The following is a 25305-nucleotide window of genomic DNA, read 5'->3' on the forward strand; positions in this document are numbered from 1 at the left end:
TCAAAAAGAGTAAATAACAATGCAGGCTGGCGGGCTGCCACGGTTGGCTAGTTGATACTGGTATTTTCATAAACTGATGCAATTTATTGATCTTTACTTCAAGTCAAAATATTGCATATGTAACTGCTGAATTCCACACAGTGGGGCAACTAACTGCAACTCGAACGATGCACCAACTTGCTCTGTTTCATTGAGCAACTATTTCCTATGTTACAAAGAAATAAAATTTGTTTGTAGTTTTATTCATTACAAAGGACTCAGATTGGAATATAACATTTTTATTTTAAAGTATTTAAATTAACCGACCAAACAGAAATGAACAGTGAAATAAAATTCACAGAATATGCTATGTACAATCAAACATATTGACTAAAAAACACAACGCTTCTTCCACAAAGGAAAGATAAACAAATTAAAAATGTACAAATACCATTGTCTAACAAAATACTTGTGTAAACATCAACCTAAAGATTTCAGTCAATACATCTATGCTGAGCTCAGCTTTGGCACAGTCGTACTATTCAAAGTTACATTGCAACTAGTTTATTTGCCAAAGTAAACTTATTTTGTGAGATTTCTAAAGCTCATGAAGATGAGATACTTATCCAGTGTAACAATTTGAAAACATATTGCATGTTTTCTGATAAAGAATAGGCACCACGGCAAGTGGTACTGAAACAGCATGGAAACATGGCTGAGCAGTGCTCAAATCTGTACAGCAACCAAGTAAATACAACATTTTTTGCTTTGGACTGAGCTGAATTGAGAAAAAGCAAACATTTGTGAGACTGTGCAAGAAATTAGATCAACACTATATACACAACTACTGGAGTGAGCAGACAACTACGAACAGGCTTTCCACTGCATGATGTTTCTGTTGTGCAGCAGATGCTTCAGTCTGCTTATTTGAGAACTTCACAAAAGTAACTTCACTCTTTCCAATTGGGAGTGTCTGTTAAAGAGAAAAACAGTACATCCCTCTGGTAGCATCCAGCTTAGCAGGTGGAACGACCAAAATCCTGAGGTGATTATGAAAGGAGTCTAAAGGTTAAATGACTATGCATTAAAGAGTAATATAGAAGACGTTAGCTGGAATAGCACTACAATAACTAAGAATACATGGGTAAGTGCCACTATATCCTCCAATAAACATGAAGCTGAAACTAATTTAAGCATAGTAACAAGTGCTTTTTTAACTGTTTCGCGGGGCAACCTCCTTAATACAATCTGACTACTAGTGCTTGTGGGAAATTTACCTAATTATAGCTCAATACAGCAAAGCAACCTAAGTTGCTGTGCTGCATTATGCTAGGGAGAGCAGCACAGAGTCATATTCACTAAATATGGCCTGCTGCTGCTTTCTTCGCCTGCACTGGCACATAATCAGGCTGCCTAGTTCCAGGCACACAACTTTTCGCAACTGTGCCAAGGCAGGTGCATGATGTTATGCCTAGATAAACTTTAAAATATTCCACACATTGCATGTGTGATATAAATTGCAACACACATGCAATGTAATAAATACTAGGAGAAATAAAAAGATTACTCCAACTTTGTGCCTGCCTCAAGGAAGTATTATTGTTTTGATGCAAGGCCAGATCTGACAATGTTAGTAAATTGGGCTTTGCATCAAGAAAAATGGTTGGTTGCCCTGATATGCCCAGTACCACCCATGGATGCATTAATGCAAAGTAGCACAAAGCACTATTTGTGCTAAAAAGGGCACTATTCTAACACAAAAATGATTTGCAATAGAAAGTATATACCCTATCAAGACTTTCTGCCCTTGGAGTCACTTTGTGTGACAGCGGCTGCACAAAGCCTTGGTAAATCTGTCACTTTGGGGCATATTAACAAGCCAGGCATTAAAATTATCGCCGCTTTAGCGGCAGAAAACTGCCGCTAAAACGGCGATAATGTGGTTGATAATATGCTCTATGGAATTCCAATTGAAGCCCATGTTAGACGTCCTTCACATTTAACATGGGCTTCAATTGGAATCCCATAGAGCATATTATCAAGCCCATTATCGCCGTTTTAGCGGCAGTTTTCTGCCGCTAAAGCGGCGATAATTTTATCGCCTGGCTTGTTAATATGACCCTTTGTTTTACAGCATGTGTTGAAAGAAGTGAGCTGCCAGTTCTATTAACAAGAATATATGTACATCCTGTGCCATCCATTTGCAGTATCCCACAGCACAGCCTGAAAATTCACTGCAAGACACAAAGTAATGCCAACGATGCCAAGCTTAATTCTGTATTACATGACATGACAGTGGCTATATGACAAAACCTTAGCTCCTCTAATGTATTTATATTGCTGACAATGATCATTCCAATAATAACCAAAAGCAAATGAAAGGATGGTAAGCTTTTCCGACAGAAAAACAACTTTTTTGATGTACCACCATTCAAACCACAACTGTATCCTAGGAGGTTCTAGGCTTTTTAAATGATTTTCATAGCAGTTACTTGCCAATTAAGGTCATAGGACACAAGGAACCTGAGAACACCGTGCTGCATAACCTAGACTCTAGCCAAGCAATAGAAGCCAGTTCGTATAATTTTCCCAATATAGTTATAAAAACGAAGACCGTGTTGCTTCTCTGCAGATCCGCTGCAGCAAATCTCCATAGGTAGATTTTTTACAAATGGTCAGCAGCTTATTTCATAGCACAGTAAAATACAAGATGTAATCAATCAAATTTCTGCCCAATTGCCAAAAGGCTTGTGTCTAAAAATGGTGCAATACCTAACAAGGGTATTTCTGCCTGTATGGACAAGTTAGCTTTTTGTAGTGGCTGGAATTAAATTTCTAATACATGTTCTCTCCTTTTTGTAACAGATAAGGCAAGGTTGAAGTTCCAGTGGCTGAATGTGGAGGAGTCAAAGGCAACCAGACATCAGAAAATATATCCTCAAGTCTACCTCTTAAAATTGACAAAACAATAATCTATTACTTATACAGTGTTTAAATCTACAGAAAGCTACAACGAACAATCATTTTTATACGCCATTATTGAACACACACCAAATTGGTACTTTTTAATTGAACATGAAGAATGAAGATCTCACCTTATCCAGGGATGATTTAAACCTGTGACATATAGACCACACAGTTCTGAGTGCACAAGATTTTAACGGTCATCACTAAGACATTCTTCAGGAATATCACACTTATGGCATCTCTTTCAGGATGATGTTTCACGATCATCCTGTATAATTTGGCCTCTATTACTTGAAGGAGAGACCGAAGGGCTAGTTCTTTAACTATTCACAAATGACAAGAATTGGATACTGGGGGGCCAATTTATAAAAAAGTAAAGCAGCTTAGCAAGTCACCTTGCTGCACTTCGCTGCATTACAAGGAAAGGGCAGGAATGCCTCGTGAATATAGGTCTTTGTCCCGCAGTCTTTTTTCCTGCATGGAATCACAACGCGGTCGTTACAACGACCGCGTTGTGATTCCGCATACCATTACTCCGCAAGTCGGAACAATGAATTGCAGAGGGGGTGCGCTGGATGTTGGAATAGTATAATTTACTATTCCAACTCCAGTCTGTGCGGACACTAGGGAAGGTGTTGGATTTTAAATCCAACACCTCCCCAACCCCCGCAAGTCGTTGTTCCGACTTGCGGAGTAATGGTATGCGGAATCACAACGCGGCCGTTGTAACGACCGCGTTGTGATTCCATGCGGGAAAAAAGTTTTTTCATAAGCGTTGTTTACCATGCATCGTATGTAACAAAATATGGCACATTCTTGCCTTTTCTCAGGAGCTGGCACACAATGGGCTGCCTAGTGCCAATGCAGGCACCCTTGCACCCTAGTGCAAGTCTGCCTTTGTCGCATGCAGAATAGTTATTGTGCAGGATGGGGCACCTTCCTGAACAAAAACAATCCTCCCCCCTCCTCCCCCGGGTCATATTCCTCTTCTTATGTATCCTGTAAAATGCAGTACACATAGAACGAGGAAGTAACAAGGAGAAATAAGATATTTCTCCTCATTACGCCTGTCCTGGAAAGGCGTAACATTTTGGAGCATTCCTTGGTAATGGTAAATCTGGGAATGCATCAAATCCATGGGAGTTAAGCAGGAACACCCACGCAATGCTCATGGAACACCTTCGTGGGGCAGAGTAACGCATCGCAGCTATTAGTTCTGCGTTGTGCTACTCCTAATTTATCAAGCCACTCAGGACCACGCAAAGTGGCCTTGAACAGCTTGATAAATCACATTTTAGGATTTGCGTTGTGCATGCACCACATTCCGTGGTGTAAACGCAATGCAAACCCTTGATAAATATGCCCTAGGTCTATATTTCAACAGTGTCCAGGATTAATCCACTGGAACTTGGCAGTGCCCACAGTTGTTACAAAATCTGGCTTCTCTCTGTACTCGTTCTTCTGGATCATGGGGCTTTATTTATGAGCCCTTTACTCCGCCATTGCGGCACTTTTTGTGACGCTGCGGTGGTGTAAAATATGCGCGACACTGCGCCATATTTACAAAGCGACGCATCTAGGCAGATGCGTCACTTTGTAATCCCCTGCTCTACATTATACCTGCATCAGGTATCAGGTATGCAGGGTGGGCGTTCCTCCGCAAAAAGGCTCATAGTAGTGGCGCAGTGAAGTCTATGAGATTTCACTACGCCACTTCGAGCATGCCAATGCGTCAAATTCGCCTGCTTCATAGTAGGCGTAAGGAGTGACGCAGGCCCTTTCACATCTTGTTCTCTAAAATACAAACCCTAATTGACAGTGTTAAGAAATGAAGCTTTTTATACAACACATTAAGAAAACACCAGTCGCGTATCAAAAAGAAGGTGTTAATAGTTTGCCCATCATTATGGTGGAGGCTTCCTTTTTCTTGGTACACAATACAATAAAGTAATAAAACTAGGTACAAATAAAAAGTACATCATTTTATATTTTAAAAAAATTCCTGGTATAATGAGTTACCAGGACACGTCTCTAATCTGAAACACATTTCTGAAATGTAGGAAACAGAAGAGCTCACATATAGGACCATTCTCATTTTTAACAAATGAAGTTACTCAGTTGGCTCTGGTTGATGACCTGTTGTGCAACGTGTCCATATTAGGTTGCAAACCGATGTCAACGAGAAACAAGCGCAATCTTTGTACAATGGTATGCTTTCGCTATTTAACGCTGTCACTGTGAAGTGTCCAGTTAAACATGTCTCCCAGTCAAAAAGAAAAGGGGTTGGTCTTCTTTGGAATTAGCTGTTTGAAACTCATCTCTCAGCCGGAACTGCCACTCATCCTCCAGTTCAAGCCGGACCACAGTCTGACGCAGAGAATTGCGATCCTGGCAAATCACACACAATGTGGCATCTGCGGGAAAATAGACAATTCCGTCAGATTGAAAGAATGGAAGAAGATTGCGCATTTTCATTACAATCATCTTGCAAAGCTCTCTAAAGAAAGATCATCTTCTAAGTAAATAGTACTGTGGTCTAATATAGTGCCATTGCATGATGAGGCAAGGATTTATTAAAGCCATAGATTCTAAAGCAATGAACAGAAGGGTGGGGCATGGTCATACAGGCAGCTGCATTTGAAAAGGTAAAAACCCAGTGCTCCCATAATCAAGACAACTGATAAAAGAATAAGAATTGACACTTCTTCCAAAAGCATAAACTGGTATTCTACCCGTCACCAAAATGGCACAGTTCATTATATAAACTGCAATTTACTTTATTTTACAATACATTATTTTATTAGCAGTGTCTGAAGATGAAAATATTCAAATAAAAGTATGTATGTGCAAGAAAATATATGATCAAGCTACTATAATAATGTTAAACTGTTAGACTCATAATCCTGCTCTTTAAAAGACATAAATCATCAATCTGCAAAACCTGATTCTTTCTTAATACTTTTTTTTCTTCCAGTGTTTCTTTTCTTTCAGTGTAATTATACTCAATTGAAACACTTAACCAAAATATGTGCGTATGGTCGAGCATCATCATCTATAAAGCAGTGTCCACTGACTTAAATACAACATTTTAATCTCCACTTCACCTAATTTCATCTGCAGTTGAATCGAGTCTCAGTTAGCTCCCAGATGGATGACGCTTGACACATCTGAAGCATTGCAGTCCTAGCAAACCTTTCCCAAATTTCCATGTACATGTTCTGCTCTAGTTCACTAATCTCTTGAATGACATATTAGTCTGAGGCAATTAAATGCATGTATGTATGAATGTATGTGGCATATAGCACAAACCTCGCCAAAAGACAATGGAGACATGAACATGTCAAAGACAAGCATAAAGTCAATGAGTTATAGGAGAGGTAGCTGGATTATGGACTGTTAATGCATTGTGTTGTAGTGTTCTTTAAAAAGGTGCCTCTTCAACTCTTTCCTGAATTGGAGCAGTGTTAGGTTGCTGTTTCAGATCCTGGGTGCATCTATGGCTGCCTTGTTTTATATTTTTTTGTACACTTCTCAACCAGCAGTCTGATGGTGTCCTGGCTGCAGTGTGACGAGAACCACTAGGGATGGTGTGCTTGCCTGCAATAAAAGAAGGGGTGCTTCTTGTGATGGCTTTGTAAATGACGCAGCTGGTTTTGAAGATGGTGGGGGCTGGAAAGTGAAGCCAATGGATTTATTCAGGCCATGTAAAAGACACACTGTGGCATGTAGAATGCCTTTAAGGAATGCGAGTGTGGAGTCTGGGAGTCAAGGAAGATGGTGTTACCACCATAGAGATTCAAGGATATGAGTGATTGAAGAGCAGTTCTGAAGTCATTTTCGGGGAAAAGTGGTTTCACTTTCTTTAGAAAAAAGAGCTGGTATCAAGCCCTTTTCAATGATCAGGCCATCATGAGCGAGGCCTGACATTGGTGCGGCTATCCCTGCCCTTAATACCAGCTCTGTGACCTTTTCTCTCTTATCTTTGAGTGGGTATATCACAGCCTAGCAAATGTCAAGTACTGCTCCCATTCAGATCTGACCCTTATTAGTCAGATCAAAAAAGCAGTGGAATTGATTTCAATGGTCCTTTGTTTTAGTCATAATCAATTCCTCCTCTCAGTTGTTGTCCCTCCTACCCTGAAACAGGCTACTCTGTGATCTGGAAAATTAAGCCCAGTATATCCCAATTTTTACAGCTGCTGCAAAAGTCCTTGAAAAAATAGTGAGTAATGAACATTTGACATACCTGGACGACATGCATGCTCTAGATTCTGTGAATGTACATTTCCTTCGAGGCCACTGCACAGAAATGCAGAACGTGATCCTTGATGAATTTCTCAATTTGTCAGTTGCACTCAGCACCACACTCTAGCCTAGTGTCCAAATGCCACTCACCTGGCATCAGGTTCAAGTTGCAATCAGGGTGCTTGAAACTGGTAACTCAGGGCCATATTATCAAGGAACGGTGATAATATTATTGCCGTTTTAGCGGCAGGAAACTGCCGCTAAAGCGGCGATAATGGGCTTGATAATATGCCCTCGTGAATTCCCATAGAGGCCCAGGTTCTGGTGTGAACCTGGGCTTCTATGGGAATTCTCAAGGGCATATTATCAAGCCCATTATCGCCGCTTTAGCGTCAGTTTACTACCGCTAAAGTGGTGATAATGTTATCGCCTTCCTTGATAATATGGCCCTCAGTTGCTTTGGAATCAATTCAGTCTACCTGTAGATGTCTTCAAGGTTTGGTCGTCCAGGGCGTCTAGCATAGACCCACTCTTTTTAATGTGTACACTGTTTTTACGGTAGTATCATCAGACTCATCATGCTGTTTCCTTTTGTTAAAGAAGTTAAAGAAATTAATTTCTATATTACTTTTTTACTGTCAAAAAGATGTAGTCTAGGTGGGCCAATATGAAGTAGACTGTCACCAAACAACACAACAGTCTACTTTAACATGATCCATTTCTAACACCATCCAAACATGGATGTTTGCTAAATAGATCTGCAATTCAGTCTTACTTTGAGAGTGTTCATTTTTTGTAAAATATTTTTATTGACGTTTTTTATGTTTTATAGTTCTTACACAATTTAATCCGGAAGCAATCGTTCAAGTAAACAAAAATACAGAATGAATAGGTATAGTTGTGCTAGTTGTTGAGTCCGGTTTCATAGTCCAAGTGCTGCTGTAGTACAGCTGGAGCAACCGGCTAGGGAATTAAGACATTGCAGTGGCCCTGCACAGGACTCAGAGTGGAGCACGCTATAAAGGTAGAGATGGGCTGCTGCTCACTATGAATGAGGCTCTAGCCATCAATCTGGATACGTATATACCTCTGTAATAACAAAACTGGGTTAAAGGGAGCTAATAAATAGCACTGGTTGTGGGAGAGTCGTCAGGCCCAACAGGCCACGCCAGGCAGCTGGACCGCAGGACCGGAACTATCCCAGGGGTTCAGAGACCTGCCATGGGCAGGGACCCGGGGCACACGCACGCAGAGCAGGAGAGCCCTGGACGAGGCCAGGACCTAGAGTCTAGGCGGGTGGAATGGACAAAGGAAGTGTGAGTGCTTCTGTGGCTAACCATCATGGGGGGGTTCTTCCTCTCGCAGCAGTCCTCGGGTCTCAAGAGGCTGCTATGGGCTTTTTATGAAGGCAACATATCTCTTCATGATGAAGGTTAGCGCTTTCAGACTCTACGCATCGCAGCAGTGCATTATACTATTGGATGAGTGCATGGGATTGGGGAGCTCTCCAACATAGCGCAAGGGTCCATTTGGCCAGTATGAGGGCCAGATTTGCGAATCGGGTTTGAACTGTCTGATTCTTCCCCTGATTCCTTAAGGCGGTCGCTGCCCTTATATCCAAGTGAGGGAGCCCAGTTACTGTGTTTTGAGCTTCATGGAAAACTCTCCAGTAATGCGTCAGGGTAGGACAGGACAGCATGTGTTGGAAATCTGCTGTGTTGGACAGACATCTCGGGCAGGTGAGGTGGGCAGTTGGGAATATGCGATTAAGTTTGGACGGGGGGAGGTGGGCCCTATGTAACATCATATACTGCATGTTTTTTAATCTTGCATTGCGTGATATAGTCTGCAGGGATTCTAGTGCCATTGTCCATTCAGCATCATGGAGAAGACTCCCAAACTTTGAGTGTTCATATTCATAAAAAGCATTATAGTGATCTAGAATTTGCTTCCAATGGATAGCGGGGGTTGAAACTGGCCTTATTTAGGAAGCTGCATCTCTATGTAGTGCATCAAAGTGAGGTACACTGTGTAGACCCTTACTGGTTTACAGAGGAACAAATGATAATAATAAACTGTCTTTTGTGGTAGTGTGGGTGAGCAGTTTAGACTTATCAGACAGTAGCGGTAAGCACTTGTACTCACAGAGGCAATAAATGAGACACATACTCAAAGAATAAATCTGAGACCAATTTTAAAATATAATTCATATTTTTATATAAATCTTTATAAATCTTTATACCGAGAACTTCGTAAGCAATTAAGTACTTTTTAAAATGTCGATTTTCTCAGGTAAGTAAATTGTTCATGTAAACATATCTTTACGCGCAATGCTTTACTATGAGAGAAAAAGGCATATACGGTATACAGGTACTTGCAGTAGGTTTCTGGGTGTCCCCTTCAGGACTTGAGGTCCAAAGTACTACCAACAGTTAGGGTTTATCTGCTCTGGGGCATCTAGGTGCAGAGGTACTAGTCGGTTCGGTAGCCTAAGGCGCTACACCAAAGGATGGGGGGCACCTAAAAACCGGCTGCAGTGGGAGACTTGGGGACAAGTCTGAGAGCTCCCAATGGAATCTGGGAGTAAGGTAGCACAGTCAGTTCATGAGGCTAGGGCCAGGGCCAGGTCACTCGGGTGCAGAGGGGTTAGGTGGCTGGGCTAGCTTGAGTGCAGAGGAGTTAGATCGGCTGGGCTGGTGTGTCACAGGTCCTTGCGGTTGTCGGTCTGGTTGGTTGAGGGTGCAGAAACCAGAACAGCTGGGCTACTCTGGGCAGTTGGTCTCTGCAATGCTGACATCCCAAGATGGCTACTCGGTCTTGGTGTCGTTGGAGTCCGGGTTGAACTCAAACAGGCTTTGTTTGTTGCAAGTGGTCTGGTACCCCGGGTATTGGTGCTGTGTGACTCTGGTGGTCCTGGTATCTTCTCACTTTGTGGAGAACTGGATTTGACCTTTTGGAGCTCGATGACCTCTTCCTGTGCGGCTGCTGCGTCATTGCGACCTGGGAGTGGCAGCATGGTAAACTGGACTCGGTGGTTTGGTGCCTGCTGACTGAAGGGGAGTAGCTCCTCTACTTCAAGGGAGATTGCTGGCAATTTGTGTAGGGCTGGCAGCCTACCGGGGTTATTGGTAGAAGGTCAGCTGTAGGACAGGGCGGTTTCTTCACGATTCTCAAGACTGGTGCATGCAGGCAGGGCTTGGTACCAAAACGTCCACAGCAAGTCTTTGGTTCTCGTTTTTGCGGGTGTTCTTTGTCTTCTTCTTCTGGGTCTGTCGAATCTGAGTTCATGGCATCAAGGGTGTCACCTAAATACTCAATTTAGGGGTGTTAAGGGGAGCCAATGGGCTACTTACCTTTAGGGTGACTAAACCCCCTATATGACCCCTTCCTGTGTGAAGTGGGCACAACCCTGACCCAGTGATCCTCATTCCATCAAAAACCAAGATGGTGGAATTTTAGTTTTCATGTTCAGCCTTAGGGGTGGAACTAGCCTGACTAATTTTCCCACCTGTCTTGGTGGCAAAGGGGCCCTGTCTGGGATAAGCCAGGGTCGCATACCAAAGGTGGCCTTTGAAGCCTCCTGCCTTGATATGCAGATGATTAGCCATCCTGCTTGGAGGTGGTGACAAGACCTCCGGCCAGGAGCAGGCATTGCTTCTTCCCTCAGAGAGCGCAAGCTCTCACCTGCAGGGGGTCATAAACCTGCCTGTGGTGGTAGGCTGGTCTACACCAGTCAGCCAGTACACTAGAGGTTTGTAGGTTTTCAGGGGGCATATCTAAGGTTAGCTCTGAGTGCATGTATTAATAACAGTATCACTGGAATCACTGTGGGTTTATTAATACGACATGTTGATACCAAACATCTTTGGTTTCAGTGAAGCCATTATATAGCTGGAGAACTCGTAGTCCCCAGTACCCAGTACATATGCTCAGTATGGCGTTCCTTTCCATTGGCAATATCCAAGAATCAACTTGGACATCACAGGGGCATATCTGCTCACGCAGATATGTCCTCACATGTAATATAATGCGCCCTGCTTTAAGGCCTGCCTTAGGGGTGACGTACATATATTGTATGTAATTTAATGTAATGTAAACACATTTATAAAGTGCGCTGTAACCCTACGGGCATCCTGGTGCTGCGATACACGTATGTTACCAACTGGGGAAGCTATAGATCATAATCAGAAAGATTATACTATGGGAAAAGGCCAGGTCTTAATTTTGAGGTGTCTGTAGGCATGGCACACAGGAGATGTGCCATGTTGTGTCTTCACTTTCGTCTCCACCATGGCACGGAGCATACAATGGCAATTTGTATGAGTGTGGTAAGGGGTACCTTAGGGTGGCATATACATGCTGCAGCCCTAAGGGACCCTCTTTAGTACCCTTACCGTAGGTACCTGGGGTACCATTTACTAGGGACTTAGAGGGGTGCTTAAGGCATTGCCAATTGGGGGAACAATTGTACAGTTTTAGGGAAAGAGATCTGGCACAGGGGACCAGGATAGCAGGAACCCAGTGCATGCCTGTCAAAGTTGCATCACTTAGGCAAAAAGTGGGGGCGACCATGTCAAAAAGGGCCACTTTCTACACCTTCAGCATGTGGCTCCAGAAGATCTGGAGTGCCCCTGGGTGATTGGGAGAATCGTCATTCTGTCATATTCAGAATGAAAGTGTCCTTCAAGAATGACATCAAGAATGAAAACAACAACAGCCAGCTTTAAACAGAGCCTCCTGTTCAGTATGAAACCCTTCCTGGCTCCGAACAAATTCTGCTAGACCATCCAGAATCCTAATCTGTTCCACATGGATGGTGGCAATACCATGCCAACAGAACTCCCTGAAACCATTGTAGTGTCCATTGAAAACTCTGCCTCCCTAATACTAAACCAAATCAAATCTGGCCACATCACCATCACAACAAAATAACACCTTTTGTTCCCCTAACCAACATGCATCACATTCAAATCATGCTCTTTGACTTAAAAAAAATATCATGTGTCCAGGAATCCAGGTGGCCTTGAGTGGAAATTCATTTATCTAGCAGTCTAAGCACAACGTTTAGCACACTCCCCAAACATTAATTCCAGTCTTGTTTTATAAACCACAAATCATTGGTATCTGCTGTGTCAGCCTATTTACTTCCATGTAAGCAAACTAGGACTACACCACTCAGAATACACTTAGTCACAACATTAAGGCCCAGGATTGGAAATAGGGTTTGTGATGACATGAAGTCAGGTGGTCACCTAATTGTGGATGGATATCCAGAGCCACAAAAAGAAACAACCTGGAAAGAAGCCTTCTTCACTAATTTCTCCAGAACTTTCCTGTATCTTACACTCTCTCCATCCATCCCAATAACACAAGCTGAGAGCTTGAAACTAAACATCTTCTCTATACACTTACGACCAGCTGAGTGAATAATTGAGTCCCACCCCTAATGGCAGGTTTCCGAGTCTTCTCTTTTCCCGTCCCCATCCCTCAATCATTACTGTATACAAATGTCTCAAATCTATGTAATTGTCGTGGAGTGAACTCTGTAACCACTGACAAGTAGCTCACATTTTATTGACTATGACACTAGTATGTGTCTATCACCTTAAGGCAGGTCTGCGCTATAAAAACAACTCCAACAAAATAAACAAAATGTATCTCTTTTAATACAGATTACGGATTCGTTATATGTGTGCATTTTGTATTCCAAATATATAAACCCACTTAAAAAGGTAAATCTCCTCAAAAGGTGCAATTCACATTTTAAGTAACAAATAGTAACAATTGATTTTCATTGTATGTCGTTAAGTATTTTCTGTAATAATAGAACTTGATCCTGGGTCCACTGGACAACAATGACTGAGTTGAGGCCATCAACTGCTCATATCAGCATCTCATACATTTACATTATTTTCATAGACTATGCTACACGCCATCTTGGGCAAGAAAATGTAAAAGTACAGATAAACTCTACCTTAGATGCAACGTGCACACTAGCACCTTTTTTCACATTGTGGGGAATGCCCGGTGATACAGATTTTCGTCGTGGATACACAAGGCTCAGGAAGAGGCCAGTGGATGACACAGACTGCTGATCTGTGACTTGACCTACTTGGGATCTTGGCTGATGAAGGGGGGTGAATGATCTAGGAGGCAATTTGTGTTTACAGGCCTGGTACTTGCTATTAGGGATGTTGAGATATATTGGAAAACCCCAACTGCCCAACCTATTGCGGATTGGTGCAGAGGCATGGACTTATGTGCGGTGGGTGAGGAGGTGGTGTATAATTCCAGGGGTTGTCCAACTGACTGTGGTAAAATATATGGTGGCTGGCTGTTTCCTGAGGGTGGGGAGAATTAGACTAGGAACGCTGGACTGCATACTCATGCCTGCACCCACACACTATGTTCTGTTTGTACTGTTAGTTATGTCTTTATCTGCATTCTGCAATATTGGCGTTCTCCACAATTGCCATCACAGGAGGAATGGATCACGGAAATGTACAAAACTGCATACTATGAAAGATCATTTACAATTTAATGGATAAAGCAGATATTTTTATTCTCACATGGTCCCCTTTTCTGCAGGATGCCCACCCTAATTTGTATTGAATCTTGATTCTTCCTTCCCACTATCATTGCACTCCATTTCCCCCACTCCCCCTCGCATTACTATACTTGGGATTTGCCAGACCGGACTTCTCGTCCACGCTTTGTAGTTTCATCTTCCCTCTCTTCTTTTCTTTTTGCCCTTCTTCTCTTTATTGTCCTCTTTCTCTAGCTTGTTTTCTTAACCCTCTCTTTCTTCTCTGCCTTTCTTATATATTAAGATTGTTTGTTATTGGTGCATGTATCGTAATCAATATTTATATCTCAATATGGATCCATGCTGGGCTTGCATGTCACTGTATTCGATGTTTTGTCATATGCAATGTACTGGAACTTCCTAGACCGGGCAGTAGGAGGAGATTGTGGCACTGTTTTTTGGCTGTTAAACCAAGTTGTGTTGTTAAGCACTAAAAAAAAAAAAAAAAAAAATAGAACAAGCTTTAGTAGCTAATGTATTAGTTTTCAATCTGTGGCTCGGCAGCACTAAAGATGTGTATTCCCAGTCTTGTGTATTCCAATCAGTGGAATGCAAAACGTAATAGCTCGTGATCGGAGAAGTCATGCCAAAAGTAATACAAATAAGTAGAGCCTAGAGTTAAAAATTGATCTAAATTTTATACAGCATTCCCTGTGCCCATTTCTATCAACAATAATTTGAGAAAAGGTTTTGATAGAGGAAAAGAAAGTTATTTTTGCAGTTGGAAACCTACAATTTTCTGTGTTTACTAACGGCCAACCTGGTCCACGCTATTCTTAAACGACAGCGCAGCTATTCCTTACAAGATAATTAATATTGGACCCACCACTAGCGGCTTAACATTATGAAAAAAGACTTGCTGCCTTACCTTTCAGAAAATGAAACTGTTTCAAAAAGCTGGCCACTACGAAGGAGTCACACAGGTGCAACACAAGGCCGCTAAATTCCAGACCAGAGCAGTTGATGTTTATTGAGTGAGGCCGAGAACTTACATAGCAGACAGCAATCTGAAAAAAGGGTAGAAAAAATGCATTGTAAGAGAACACCTAACTTGATATTAATTAATGTAATATTACAATCTTGCACTATTAACTGACATTGCCATACATTTTGTATAAAAACACAGTAGAAAAACTGCAAAAAACTACAAGTTACAGTAATTGCTGTATTCCTATAGTGAGGATTTATAATATATTTATATATATTATGTGGTGTGTAACGTTGATCACAACAGACTTCTCAATAATGGGCATTCCACCGCAACACCCATTGATTTTGACACTGCCCCCTATTTACAAGTCAAGAGTAAATAGGAGGCAGCGCCAAAATGAAGATCAGGGAAACCCTGGTCTTAAACAGGCGAAACAAGGAGAACTGCTTTATTTCTCCTCGTTGTTGCTGTTTCCATGTGTGCTGCGTTGTGCAGCACACATAGAAACAGCAAAACGCCAATGACTGTTTATGTGCAGAAGCTGCCCCTCCCTGCACATAAACAATCATTTAAAAAAAATGCTTTTTGCAACTTCTATGTGTGCTGCACTAAGCAGCACACACAGAAGTTACAAAATGCATTTAAAGATTGTTTATGTGCAGTAAGGGGGGACCTTCCTGCATATAAGGAATATGCTACTTACCAGTATGCATCTGTTCTTGGCATGTAGAGCTGCAGATCTACACACTTTGCATAGATCGCCATCTGGTGTTGGGGCCGGATGTTTGCAGTTTATTTTTCCTCTTGGAAAGTCTTTGGAAGTCACGAGGTCGGTGACTCCTCCTTTGGATCGTATTGCGCATGGGCTTCGGCTCCATCCTCAGATTGTTTTTCGCCAGCAGGGAAAGATGGAGCGTAGTAACAACAGTGAAGAAACCCATGTGTGTTGTATCTAAATAAGGTAAACTGGAACAGATACAGGTAGCCGGGGAGGCGGGTGGGCGTGTGTAGATCTGCAGCTCTACATGCCAAGAACAGATGCATACTGGTAAGTAGCATATTCCGTTCGAGGCATATGAGCTGCATATTACACACTTTTGCATAGACTATATAGCAGTTCCCAACCTTAGCGGCGGCCACCGGTATCTATTGCAGTGGTTTGAAATAATGTTTTTAGTACAGCCTGGCCCACACTAGCTTGTTGCTTGGTTTGCACATCTACACAATAGTGTTTAGTGAAAGTGTGCGGTGTTGACCATGTAGCTGCTTTGCAGATATCATCTAATGGGATGTTCCCTAGAAAAGCCATGGAAGCCCCTATCTTCCGTGTAGAATGGGCTTTAGGGAGAACGGATAGCGTTCGTTTTGCTTTGTGGTAGCAAATCTGGATGCATTTTACAATCCACCTAGCTATCCATGATTTTGAGATGGGGTTGCCCTTGTGTGGTGGAGAGAAAGAGACAAACAGTTGTTTGGTTTTTCTGAAAGGTTGTGTTCTTTGGATATAGTAAAGTAAGGCTCGTTTGACATCTAGCGTGTGTAGAGCCCTTTCTGCAACGGTCTGAGGTTGCGAGAAAAATACTGGTAATTCTACAGATTAGTTTAGGTGAAAAGGGGAAATGACTTTTGGTAGGAATTTTGGGTTGGTACGGAGAACAACCTTGTTCTGGTGCATTTGAAGAAAAGGTTCTTGTATGGTAAGTGCTTGTATCTCACTGACCCTTCTAAGGGAAGTGATGGCTACAAGGAAAGCTGTTTTCCATGTGAGAACTTGCAGTTCGCATTTATGCAATGGTTCGAAGGGAGGCCCCATCAGCCTTGTGAGAACGATATTTAGGTTCCACACAGGTGAGGGTGGTACTCTGGGGGGAATTATTCTTTTTAGGCCTTCCATGAAGGCTTTAATGGCAGGTACTCTGAAAAGTGATAGGTGCTGCCTGTTTTGTAGGTAAGCTGCAATTGCTGCGAGGTGTAGCCGAATGGAGGTATATGCTAGATTACACCTTTGTAGGTGGAGTAAGTAGCATATGATGTGTTGTATCGACACGTCTAGAGGATTGATTGTGTTGTTATGGCAATAAACAACAAATCTTTTCCACTTGGCAGCGTAGCAGGCTCTAGTGGTAGGGCGTCTAGCTTCTCTGATGACGTTCATACAGTCAGGGAGAAGGTTTAGGTATCCGAATTCTAGGATTTCAGGAGCCAGATCGCAAGGTTGAGCTGAGCTGGGTCCGGGTGCCTGATATCTCCATGGTTCTGGGTTAGGAGGCATGGTGAGAGGTGTAGCTTTTGGTGTGGTACTACCGAGAGTTCCAGCAGCGTGGTGTACCACGGTTGTCTAGCCCATGTTGGAGCTACTAGGATCAGTGTGAGGGAATGCTGTTGTAGCTTTCGCACCACTAATGGAATTAGTGGGAGAGGTGGAAAAGCGTACGCAAATTTGCCTGACCAGTTCATCCATATTGCATTTCCTTTGGACAATGGGTGTGGATATCTGGCGGCGAAGCTTGGGCATTTTTTGTTTTCGTTGGTGGTGAATAGGTCTATCTGTGGATGCCCCTACATTTGAAAGAACGGGTGAAGAACCTGCGGGTGAAGTTCCCACTCATGGATCTGTTGCGTCTGTCTGCTGAGCAGATCTGCCATGGTGTTTTGGACTCCTGGGACATGTTGGGCTAGGAGAAAGATTTTGTGTGGAATTGCCCATCTCCATATGCTCTGTGCTAATTGAGAGAGCTGTGGAGAGTGTGTGCCGCCTTGTTTTTGAATATAATACATGGTCTTCATGTTGTCTGTGCGAATGAGGACTGCCTTGGCTGAAATCTGTGTCTGAAAAGATTTTAGGGCTAGAAAGATTGCTAGTAACTCCAGATGGTTGACATGGAGAAACTTTTGTTGAGGCGTCCATGTGCCCTGCACTGTGAGGTGTAATAGGTGAGCTCCCCAGCCGGAGAGCGATGTGTCTGTTATTAGTATTATTTGTGGAACCGGGTCCAGGAACGGTCGACCTTTGGAAAGGTTTGTGGTGTTCCACCACTGCAGAGAGCGATGGGTACGACCGTCTACCAACACCAGATCTGCCAGTTGCCCCTGGGCCTGGTTCCATTGGCGCGCTAAGCACTCTTGGAGTGGACACATCTGGAGTCTTGCGTGAGGCACTATGAAAATGTAAGAGGCCATCATCCCTATCAGTTGCATAAACACTCTTGCTGGAAGGGAGTGTTGAAGTACGATTTTTTGTCGCAAAGCCTGAATGCTTGCATTCCTGGCCGGATTGGGGTAGGCTATTGCTTTTGAGGTGTCTATGGTGGCACCGAGGTATTGTTTTATGTGGGATGGTGTTAGCTGGGACTTTTGGTGGTTCACTGTGAAGCCTAGTTGGTGAAGTAGTTGGATTGTAGTGGCGGTGTGGTGTACACATTGGTTGTATGAAGTGGCTTTTATCAGCCAGTCGTCCAAGTATGGGAAGACGTGAATGTGCTGTCTTCTGAGGTGTGCCGCCACTACCGCTAGGCACTTGGTGAATACCCATGGTGCTGTTGTGACTCCGAATGGGAGCACCTTGAACTGGTAGTGTTGTCCGTCCACTACAAATCTGAGGTACTTTCTGTGAGCATGGTGTACTGGAATGTGGAAGTATGCATCTTTCAAGTCCAGTATGGTGAGGAAGTCGTTCTGGGAGAGGAGCGGAAGCACCTGCTGAAGCGTTACCATGTGAAAATGGTCTGAGTGTATGTATGTGTTTAGGGGCCGGAGATCTAGAATAGGTCGTAGAGTCTCGTCCCATTTTGGTATTAGAAAATATAGGGAGTAGACCCCTAAATTTTGCTGATTGACGGGAACTTGTTTTTGTAGGAGGGAGATTACCTCCTGCTTTAGTAATGTGGAATGTTCTTGTGACATTGGGCGTTGCCTGGGTGGAATGTTTGGGGGGTAGATGTTAATTCCAGGCAGTATCCTGACCGAATAATTTGGGTCACCCATTTGTCTGAGGTGATGGTCTCCCAGATAGGAAGGAAATTTTGAAGTCTGCCCCCGACCGGAGTGGGATGGTCTGGAGGGAGCGAGGGGAAGTCATTGGGTAGGCGGTGTGGCAGAGCGGGCGGTATTTGTTTTGAATCTGCCTTTATTATTGTTGCCCCTATAGCAGCCTCTTTGATAGCCCCTTGTGAAGGTGGACTGAGTGGGGGATTTGTGGGAAGTGGACGTGTTATCTGAGGAGTAGCCTCTAGATGTACTTCGAAAGGAAGAGCGGCGAAAGGAGCGCCTAGGAGGGTGTGACTGTAGGGCTCCCATGGACTTCGCCGTATCGGTGTCCTTCTTCATTTTTTCGAGGGCCTCATCTACCTTTGGGCCGAATAGGTGTTCCTGGTCAAAGGGATGATTAAGGATGGAGGCTTAAATCCTGATATTCTTAGCCAAGCATGGCGACGGAGGAGGACGCTAGTATTAATGGCCCTGGAGGCTGTGTCTGCTGCATCTAAGGCACAGCGTATAGAGGTGTTAGTGATTGTCTTACCCTCTTGAATTAATTAATTGGCCCTAGCTTTATATTTTTCAGGGAGGTGGTGCATTATGTTTTCCAATTCATCATAATGTGCCCTATCGTATCTGGCCAATAGCGCTAGGGTGTTGGCGATACGCCATATATTGGCTGCCTGTGACGCAGTGCGCTTTCCTGATGCGTCCAGTAGCTTTGACTCTTTGTCAGGTGGTGGTGCTTCGCCTGACGCCTGGGAATTTGTTCTTTTTCGTGCAGTGGAAACCACTAGGGAATCTAGTGGCGCTGGCCCTTTGATATAGGCGGGATCTGTGGGGGCAGCTTTGTATTTCTTTTCTATGCGTGGGTTAATGACCCTGGCCCTGACTGGGTCTTTAAAAACCTCTGGCGCATGCTTTACCACCCCCTTAAGCATAGGTAGTATGGAGGTAGACCTATGTGTGGTATCAAATGTGTCGAGGAGGAAATCCTCCTCCACTGGGTCAGTGTGCAACTCTACCCCGTGATAGTGTGCCGCCCTTTGAAGTAGATGGTGGAACCCTAATGAGTCTTCCGGTGGAGATGGCCTGGAAGGGTAAAGGTCATCTTGTGGGACGTCGGGAATATCTGGGTTATTGTAGTCGTCCCATGGGTCTGGGGATCCTGTTGGGGTGGGGTCTTGGGGCACATCCCCTGTATCGTGATATGGGTCCCCCTGATCATCAACGTCTGGAGACGAGGTCGGAGAGCGATGAGGTGGGGGTGGAGAAGGCGGAGGGGGCGTAGGTGGAGAGGGTGGAGGAGGTGGGGAAGGTATTCTGAAAGGAGAGGTAGCAGAGTCCTTCCTCTTTGGAGGTGGAGGTGGAGGCGGAGCCGGTTTGTCCAAATGTCTCTTTTTGTAAGAGAGTGCCAGATGTCCAGTTTTTGGATTCCTGGTGAGATATTTTTGTAAGGGATCTGGTGTAAATAGTTCCTGTGACAGTGTTTGGTCCATTGGCGCCGAAGTCTTCGGGCCAATGACTTTTTAGGCTTGTCCGTGCCAGTTTGCTTAGCACTGGGCTTGGGAACCTCTGATTTCTTGGTCGGCGCCGAGATGGGCTTCGGCTTGGAAGGGTCGGTGCCGAGGGACTTATTGGGTTTGGTCGGTACCGAAGATGGCGTTGGTACGGAAGCGCTGGGTTTCGACCCCGAGGGCTTTGGTGCAGAGCTCGGTGTCGAGGTAGAGGCCGGTTTCTTTTTCGGTGCCGAAGTGTGTTTCTCGGCACCGCTGGCAGGCTGGCTCGAGCCCGAGCCGCCGGAAGGCTTACTTGGCTTCTTCACCGGGCCCGAAGGTGGGTTGTGTGAAGCAGTGTCTCTGGTCTTGCTTAGGCCCGGAGGCGAAGGCGTGACCGAAGCCTTTTTGGGTGTTGGCACGAATGTGGGGGGGGGGTATAGTACTCACGACCCTCTGCGCCGGAGTGATGTCCTCCACATCTGAGTCGGAAGCACTGACGAGGTCCTCTTCGGTGCACTGCTGTCCCGGATCTTCGATGTCGTCTCCGAAGATATCGACTGGAACGGAGGTCGAGGAGTGTGCCATGTTTCTTCTGGCTCTTCGGTCCCGAATAGTCTTTTTTGATCTGAAAGACTTACGGGCCGGACAGTCTCGAGCCTCGTGTTCAGGGGAGAGGCAGAGGTTGCATACCTCATGAAGATCGGTGTGGGGGAATTTGGACCCACATCGAGGGCACTTCTTGAATGGAGTTCTTTCCATCAGCCGGGACCGGAGCTTGGGTAGGTCCGAAGGTTGCAGTCGACGACTGGAACCGAAGAATTGTCGATGAGAAGGTGCGTTGATTGAGGAGATCACGATCGAAACAATACCGCGATGTGAGGTGAGGATTCTGCTTCGATCGTCGAACTGGAAATGTTCGGAACCGGAGCAAGAAGATTAAATCCGAGCCCGATGGCGGAAAAAAACAATCTGAGGATGGAGCCGAAGCCCATGCGCAATACGATCCAAAGGAGGAGTCACCGACCTCGTGACTTCCAAAGACTTTCCAAGAGGAAAAACAAACTGAAAACATCCGGGCCCAACACCAGATGGCGATCTATGCAAAAGTGTGTAATCTGCAGCTCATATGCCTCGAACACAATCTTCCCCTTAACACAGGCACCCTTGCACTATGGTGCAAGGGTGCCTGCGTTGGCTCTAGGCAGCTAAATTTAGCGCCAGCTCAGGGGGAACACAAGGTTGCACCATATTCTAGTAAATATGGTGCATCCCTGCATTTCTAAAGTGACGAAGTGTGTAGTAAGCCTTCTTGGCTTAATGACACACTTCGCCACTTTCTTGTGAATATGCCCCTCAGTGAGAATTACATAATTCACAAGTCAGAGTGTTACAATAAACCTGATATAATACTTCATATATTTAAGATTGCACAATGTGTTGTCTCGCATACACTACCTGTGGCCCTAGGTTGAGGTAACAATCCACTGACAGCACTGGATGGCTATAATTCTTCAGCGACAGAGGGAAGAATCGATGACTGTTATATTGAAGATATTTTTCAAGCAGCATTTGTGCTGGCGCAGCCAAGAAAGTATGTTTGCTGTCTGGAGCACAAATATATTGAGCAGGTGCAATAGAAACTGGAGTGTCTAACATCTGAAAAAAAACACAGGAATTACATTTAAGTTAAACTTACAATGCATGACAAACTATGATCAATACATTTACTTTCAGTATGTTAGAGATGACATCCTACATGATGTCACTGATAAATGGCATTGATTAGCACTGTTATCATTTGTCTATATCGTCCAACCTCTCCAGTTAATCAGCAATAATGCAGAGCCTTCTTAACCGGGGAACTTGGTCGGTCACCTGTGAATCTAGAAGAGTTTTAAGCCACAAAACTATTATAAGTAGCCCATTTCTTTTCCAGCATGAATTTTCTCTAGAAGAGGTGGAAAGGTCACATGTGAATAAAGAGAAATTTCAAGCCAAAAAGCAGTTGTAAGTAACCTATTCCGTTTGCAGCATGAATCTTCTCTAGATTCACATGATGTGCATTGATTTTAAAGCAGTATCACCTTTAATTGGTGGAGGGCTGTTAAGTGTGTGTATGCAAATAATTGCTTTAGAGCTTTTTGTCCCACCTGAAAATCTCTTCTTGATTGTACATGTATACAACAGTGTTTAATAAATATGAGCATTGCAGTCCATGTGGTTTCTCTACAAATGTCATGTAGAAATATGTTCCCTATCAAAGCTATTGAAGCCTTGCTTCCTTGTACGTGCAATGGGTTATTGATTATCCTTTTAAACTTTCCTTGGAAAATAAAAGCATAATTCAGTACATTGCACTATGCATACTACTACTGTTGTAGGAAGCTGGCTCTGTATATACTATACCAAAGTGAGGTATAGTGTGCATAGAGTCCAGTGGAACCTCAAAGGTAGGCAGAGGTAAAGTTAGATAGCACTTCACTCTAAATTTGTCATAGTGTGGTCGAGCAGTAAGGCTTTATCAGAGGACAGTGTTAAGCATTTTTTGTACACACTCCGTCAGCAAATGAATTCACACACTCAAAGACTGAAGTTCAGACCAATTGTTTTTGTATAAAAACATTCTTCGAGTTATTTTATTTCCTAGAACCAAGCAAGCCTTTGCAGTAAATATACAGATTGTAACACAGTTTGGATTGCAATTTTAAATGTACTTTGATTTGATTACAGTAGTGTTACTGGTAATGCACTGCTTTTCAGAATAAAGTACATATACTTTGAATGGGATTTTCAGTAAGATTAAAGGTAAGTTACTTTTGAGATTACTTTTCTTACACTGGTACATTTCCTGTAAACAGGTAAGTAAAATCGTTTTTGTTAAACAGTACAATTTTAAAGAATTTCTTTAGGTTTTCAAATCCCGCACTTAGAAACTTTTCACAGAAAAACAGTCAATGTTATCCTATAGAGGAAATAGTGTTATTGGTTGTGAGGTAAGTATTTGGTAGTGGGAGTTGAGGTTCTGGGGGTAGACTCAGTGGTCCCCCATGGTCAAGGATGCACTCTAGCTACACCCTCAGCTGCACTAGGGCGGCCGGGTACAGAGTGCTGAGGCCCAATGTTATCCATTGGGGGATAGCAGGCCTCCGGTTGGTGGCTGCTGATGAGCAGGCCACTGGGTTGTGGGAGCAAAGCTCCTGGACTCAAGTACAGGCAAATGGGGGTTTAGGCCAGCACAAAAGTTGCACCCTCAGCAGCACTGGGGCGGCCGGGTGCAGAGTGCTGTTTTGGCGTCGGAAGCCCTGTAGCTTTCAATGAGGAGTCTCTGATTTGCAAAAGCACTACAGGCTCGGGGACAAAGGTCTTCTGGGTGCGACCACCACTTTGAGAGGTAAGTTGGGAATTTAGGGGTTGGTTAGGCACTGTCGGTTTGGCCACCCAAGGCTGTGGGGTGTCGGGTGCAGGGGTGCCTTTTGGGATCGGATCTTCTTACCAGCTCCTGGTCACGGTTGGGGGGACCTTCTGGATTTCGGCTGCAGGTGTCGGCTGGAGGCTTGAGGCAGGTCAGGGTTTGCCAGATCTCTGGGCAGGATCGCCAGGGGCACCTCCTCTTGGTGTTTGCCCACGCGAGCTGGGGCCGTGGACGGCAGGTGCAGAGTGGTGCAGATTTGCGGTTTCTGGTTGCAGCTAGAGGTCGCAGATGTACAAATCCGGTGTTCACGGTAGACAAAGTCTTTGTGGTTCAAGGCAGGCAGGCCCTCCGGGGTTTTTGAGGTTGCTGGCTGCAGGACACACCGGGATTTCACAGGAGCAGGTTCGAGGTGGAGACAGGCCGGTAGGGCTGGGGCTGTCAGTGGGCATCTTCCTCTTGTTAGCTTCGGCACAGCTGTTTGGTCCTTCTTCTTCTTTTCTTTTTGCAGGTTCTTGTCTGAGGAAGCAAGGTGCAGGGGTGCCCCTAAATACTAGATTGAGGGGCGTTACAGGTAGGTAAAAGGTAGGGACCAATGGGTCCCTTCCCTGGGGTGGGTACACCCCCTGTTATGCCACCCTCCAGTGGGAGGGGGGTATGAGCCTGTCCCTGGTTGGCTGAGTCCCCCATCTGCAAGATGGCAGGGACTTAGAGTTGTGCTTCTCCTCGCCTCCCCCACCTGAGGGGTGAAGTTGGCAGAGGTGGACACACAAAGGGCATCTTAGAGATGCCCCCTGAAAAATGAGCTACCACTAGTGTCCAGGCTGACCCCTAGGTCGAGAGCCTGCTGCTCTCGGGGGTCTGAAACAATGCACATACTGGGACGAGGTGCCAAGCCTCATCCCCCAGGATGGGCAGGGTCCACTAAGGGGATGCTTCAAAGGCTTGCTGCCTTTGTGAGTTTCCCCAGACCTTGTGCTGCTTCCAGCAACTGGCCCTCACTGGTTCTGACCCCCACTTTAGGCAGGAGAATCGGCGGGCAAACCAAGTGAGGAAGGGGCGTGAGCCCACCTTTGCCAACCCCACCCCTCAGGTGGGGGAGATGAGGTACAACTCTCAGTCCCTGCCATCTTGCAGATGGGGGAGCCAGACAAACGGAGTGAGGCATATGCCCACTGGAGGGTGGCATAATAGGGGGTGTACCCGTTTGTCCCAACCTTTACTTACCTGTAACGCCTCTAAATTTAGTATTTAGGGGCAACCCCGAACCTTGCCTCCTCAGACAAGAACCGACCAAGAAGAAAAGAAGAAGGACCAAGGAGCTGTGCTGAAGCGAAAAAGAGGAGGACGCACACTGACTTGGCCCCAGCCCTACCGGCCTGTTCCCACCTCGAACCTGCTGCAGCGAAATCCCGGTGTATCCTGCAGCCAGGAACCTCAAGAATCTTGAGGACCTGCCCTGCCTTCCACAGAAAAGACACTGGGGCCGATTCACAGAACTAATCTGAAACAAAATCCTAAACTTACTACTTTTGGTATTCACAGAAGGCATTTAGTAGTAGTAAAGTTATTATTTTGTCTTTCTTTAGGATTTTGTCTTAAGCTAGTATTTTGTCTTAAGTTAGGATTTTGTCTTAAGTTTTGGTCTCAAGGCAAAATCCTAATTTAAGACAAAATCCTAACGTAAGACAAAATACTAACTTAAGACAAGATA

The 25305-nt window shown here is 44.5% G+C and overlaps 1 protein-coding gene across 3 annotated transcripts in view; it reads right to left on the minus strand.

Moving 5' to 3' along the window:
- Positions 1-270: 270 nt before the first annotated feature.
- The window catches only part of GREB1 (growth regulating estrogen receptor binding 1), a 637715-nt gene continuing 612680 nt past the window's right edge, over positions 271-25305 (minus strand). For all 3 annotated transcript variants that reach the window (XM_085610685.1, XM_085610682.1, XM_085610683.1), the window contains 3 exons: positions 21638-21838; positions 14646-14784; positions 271-5360 (listed from right to left, as the gene is read on the minus strand). In XM_085610685.1, the coding sequence (XP_085466811.1) occupies positions 5197-5360; positions 14646-14784; positions 21638-21838 (504 nt within the window). In that variant the 3' untranslated portion in view covers positions 271-5196. The remainder of the gene's footprint in view (positions 5361-14645; positions 14785-21637; positions 21839-25305) is intronic.

The sequence above is a fragment of the Triturus cristatus genome, chromosome 6, assembly GCF_964204655.1.
Source record: "Triturus cristatus chromosome 6, aTriCri1.1, whole genome shotgun sequence".
Taxonomy (NCBI): domain Eukaryota; kingdom Metazoa; phylum Chordata; class Amphibia; order Caudata; family Salamandridae; genus Triturus; species Triturus cristatus.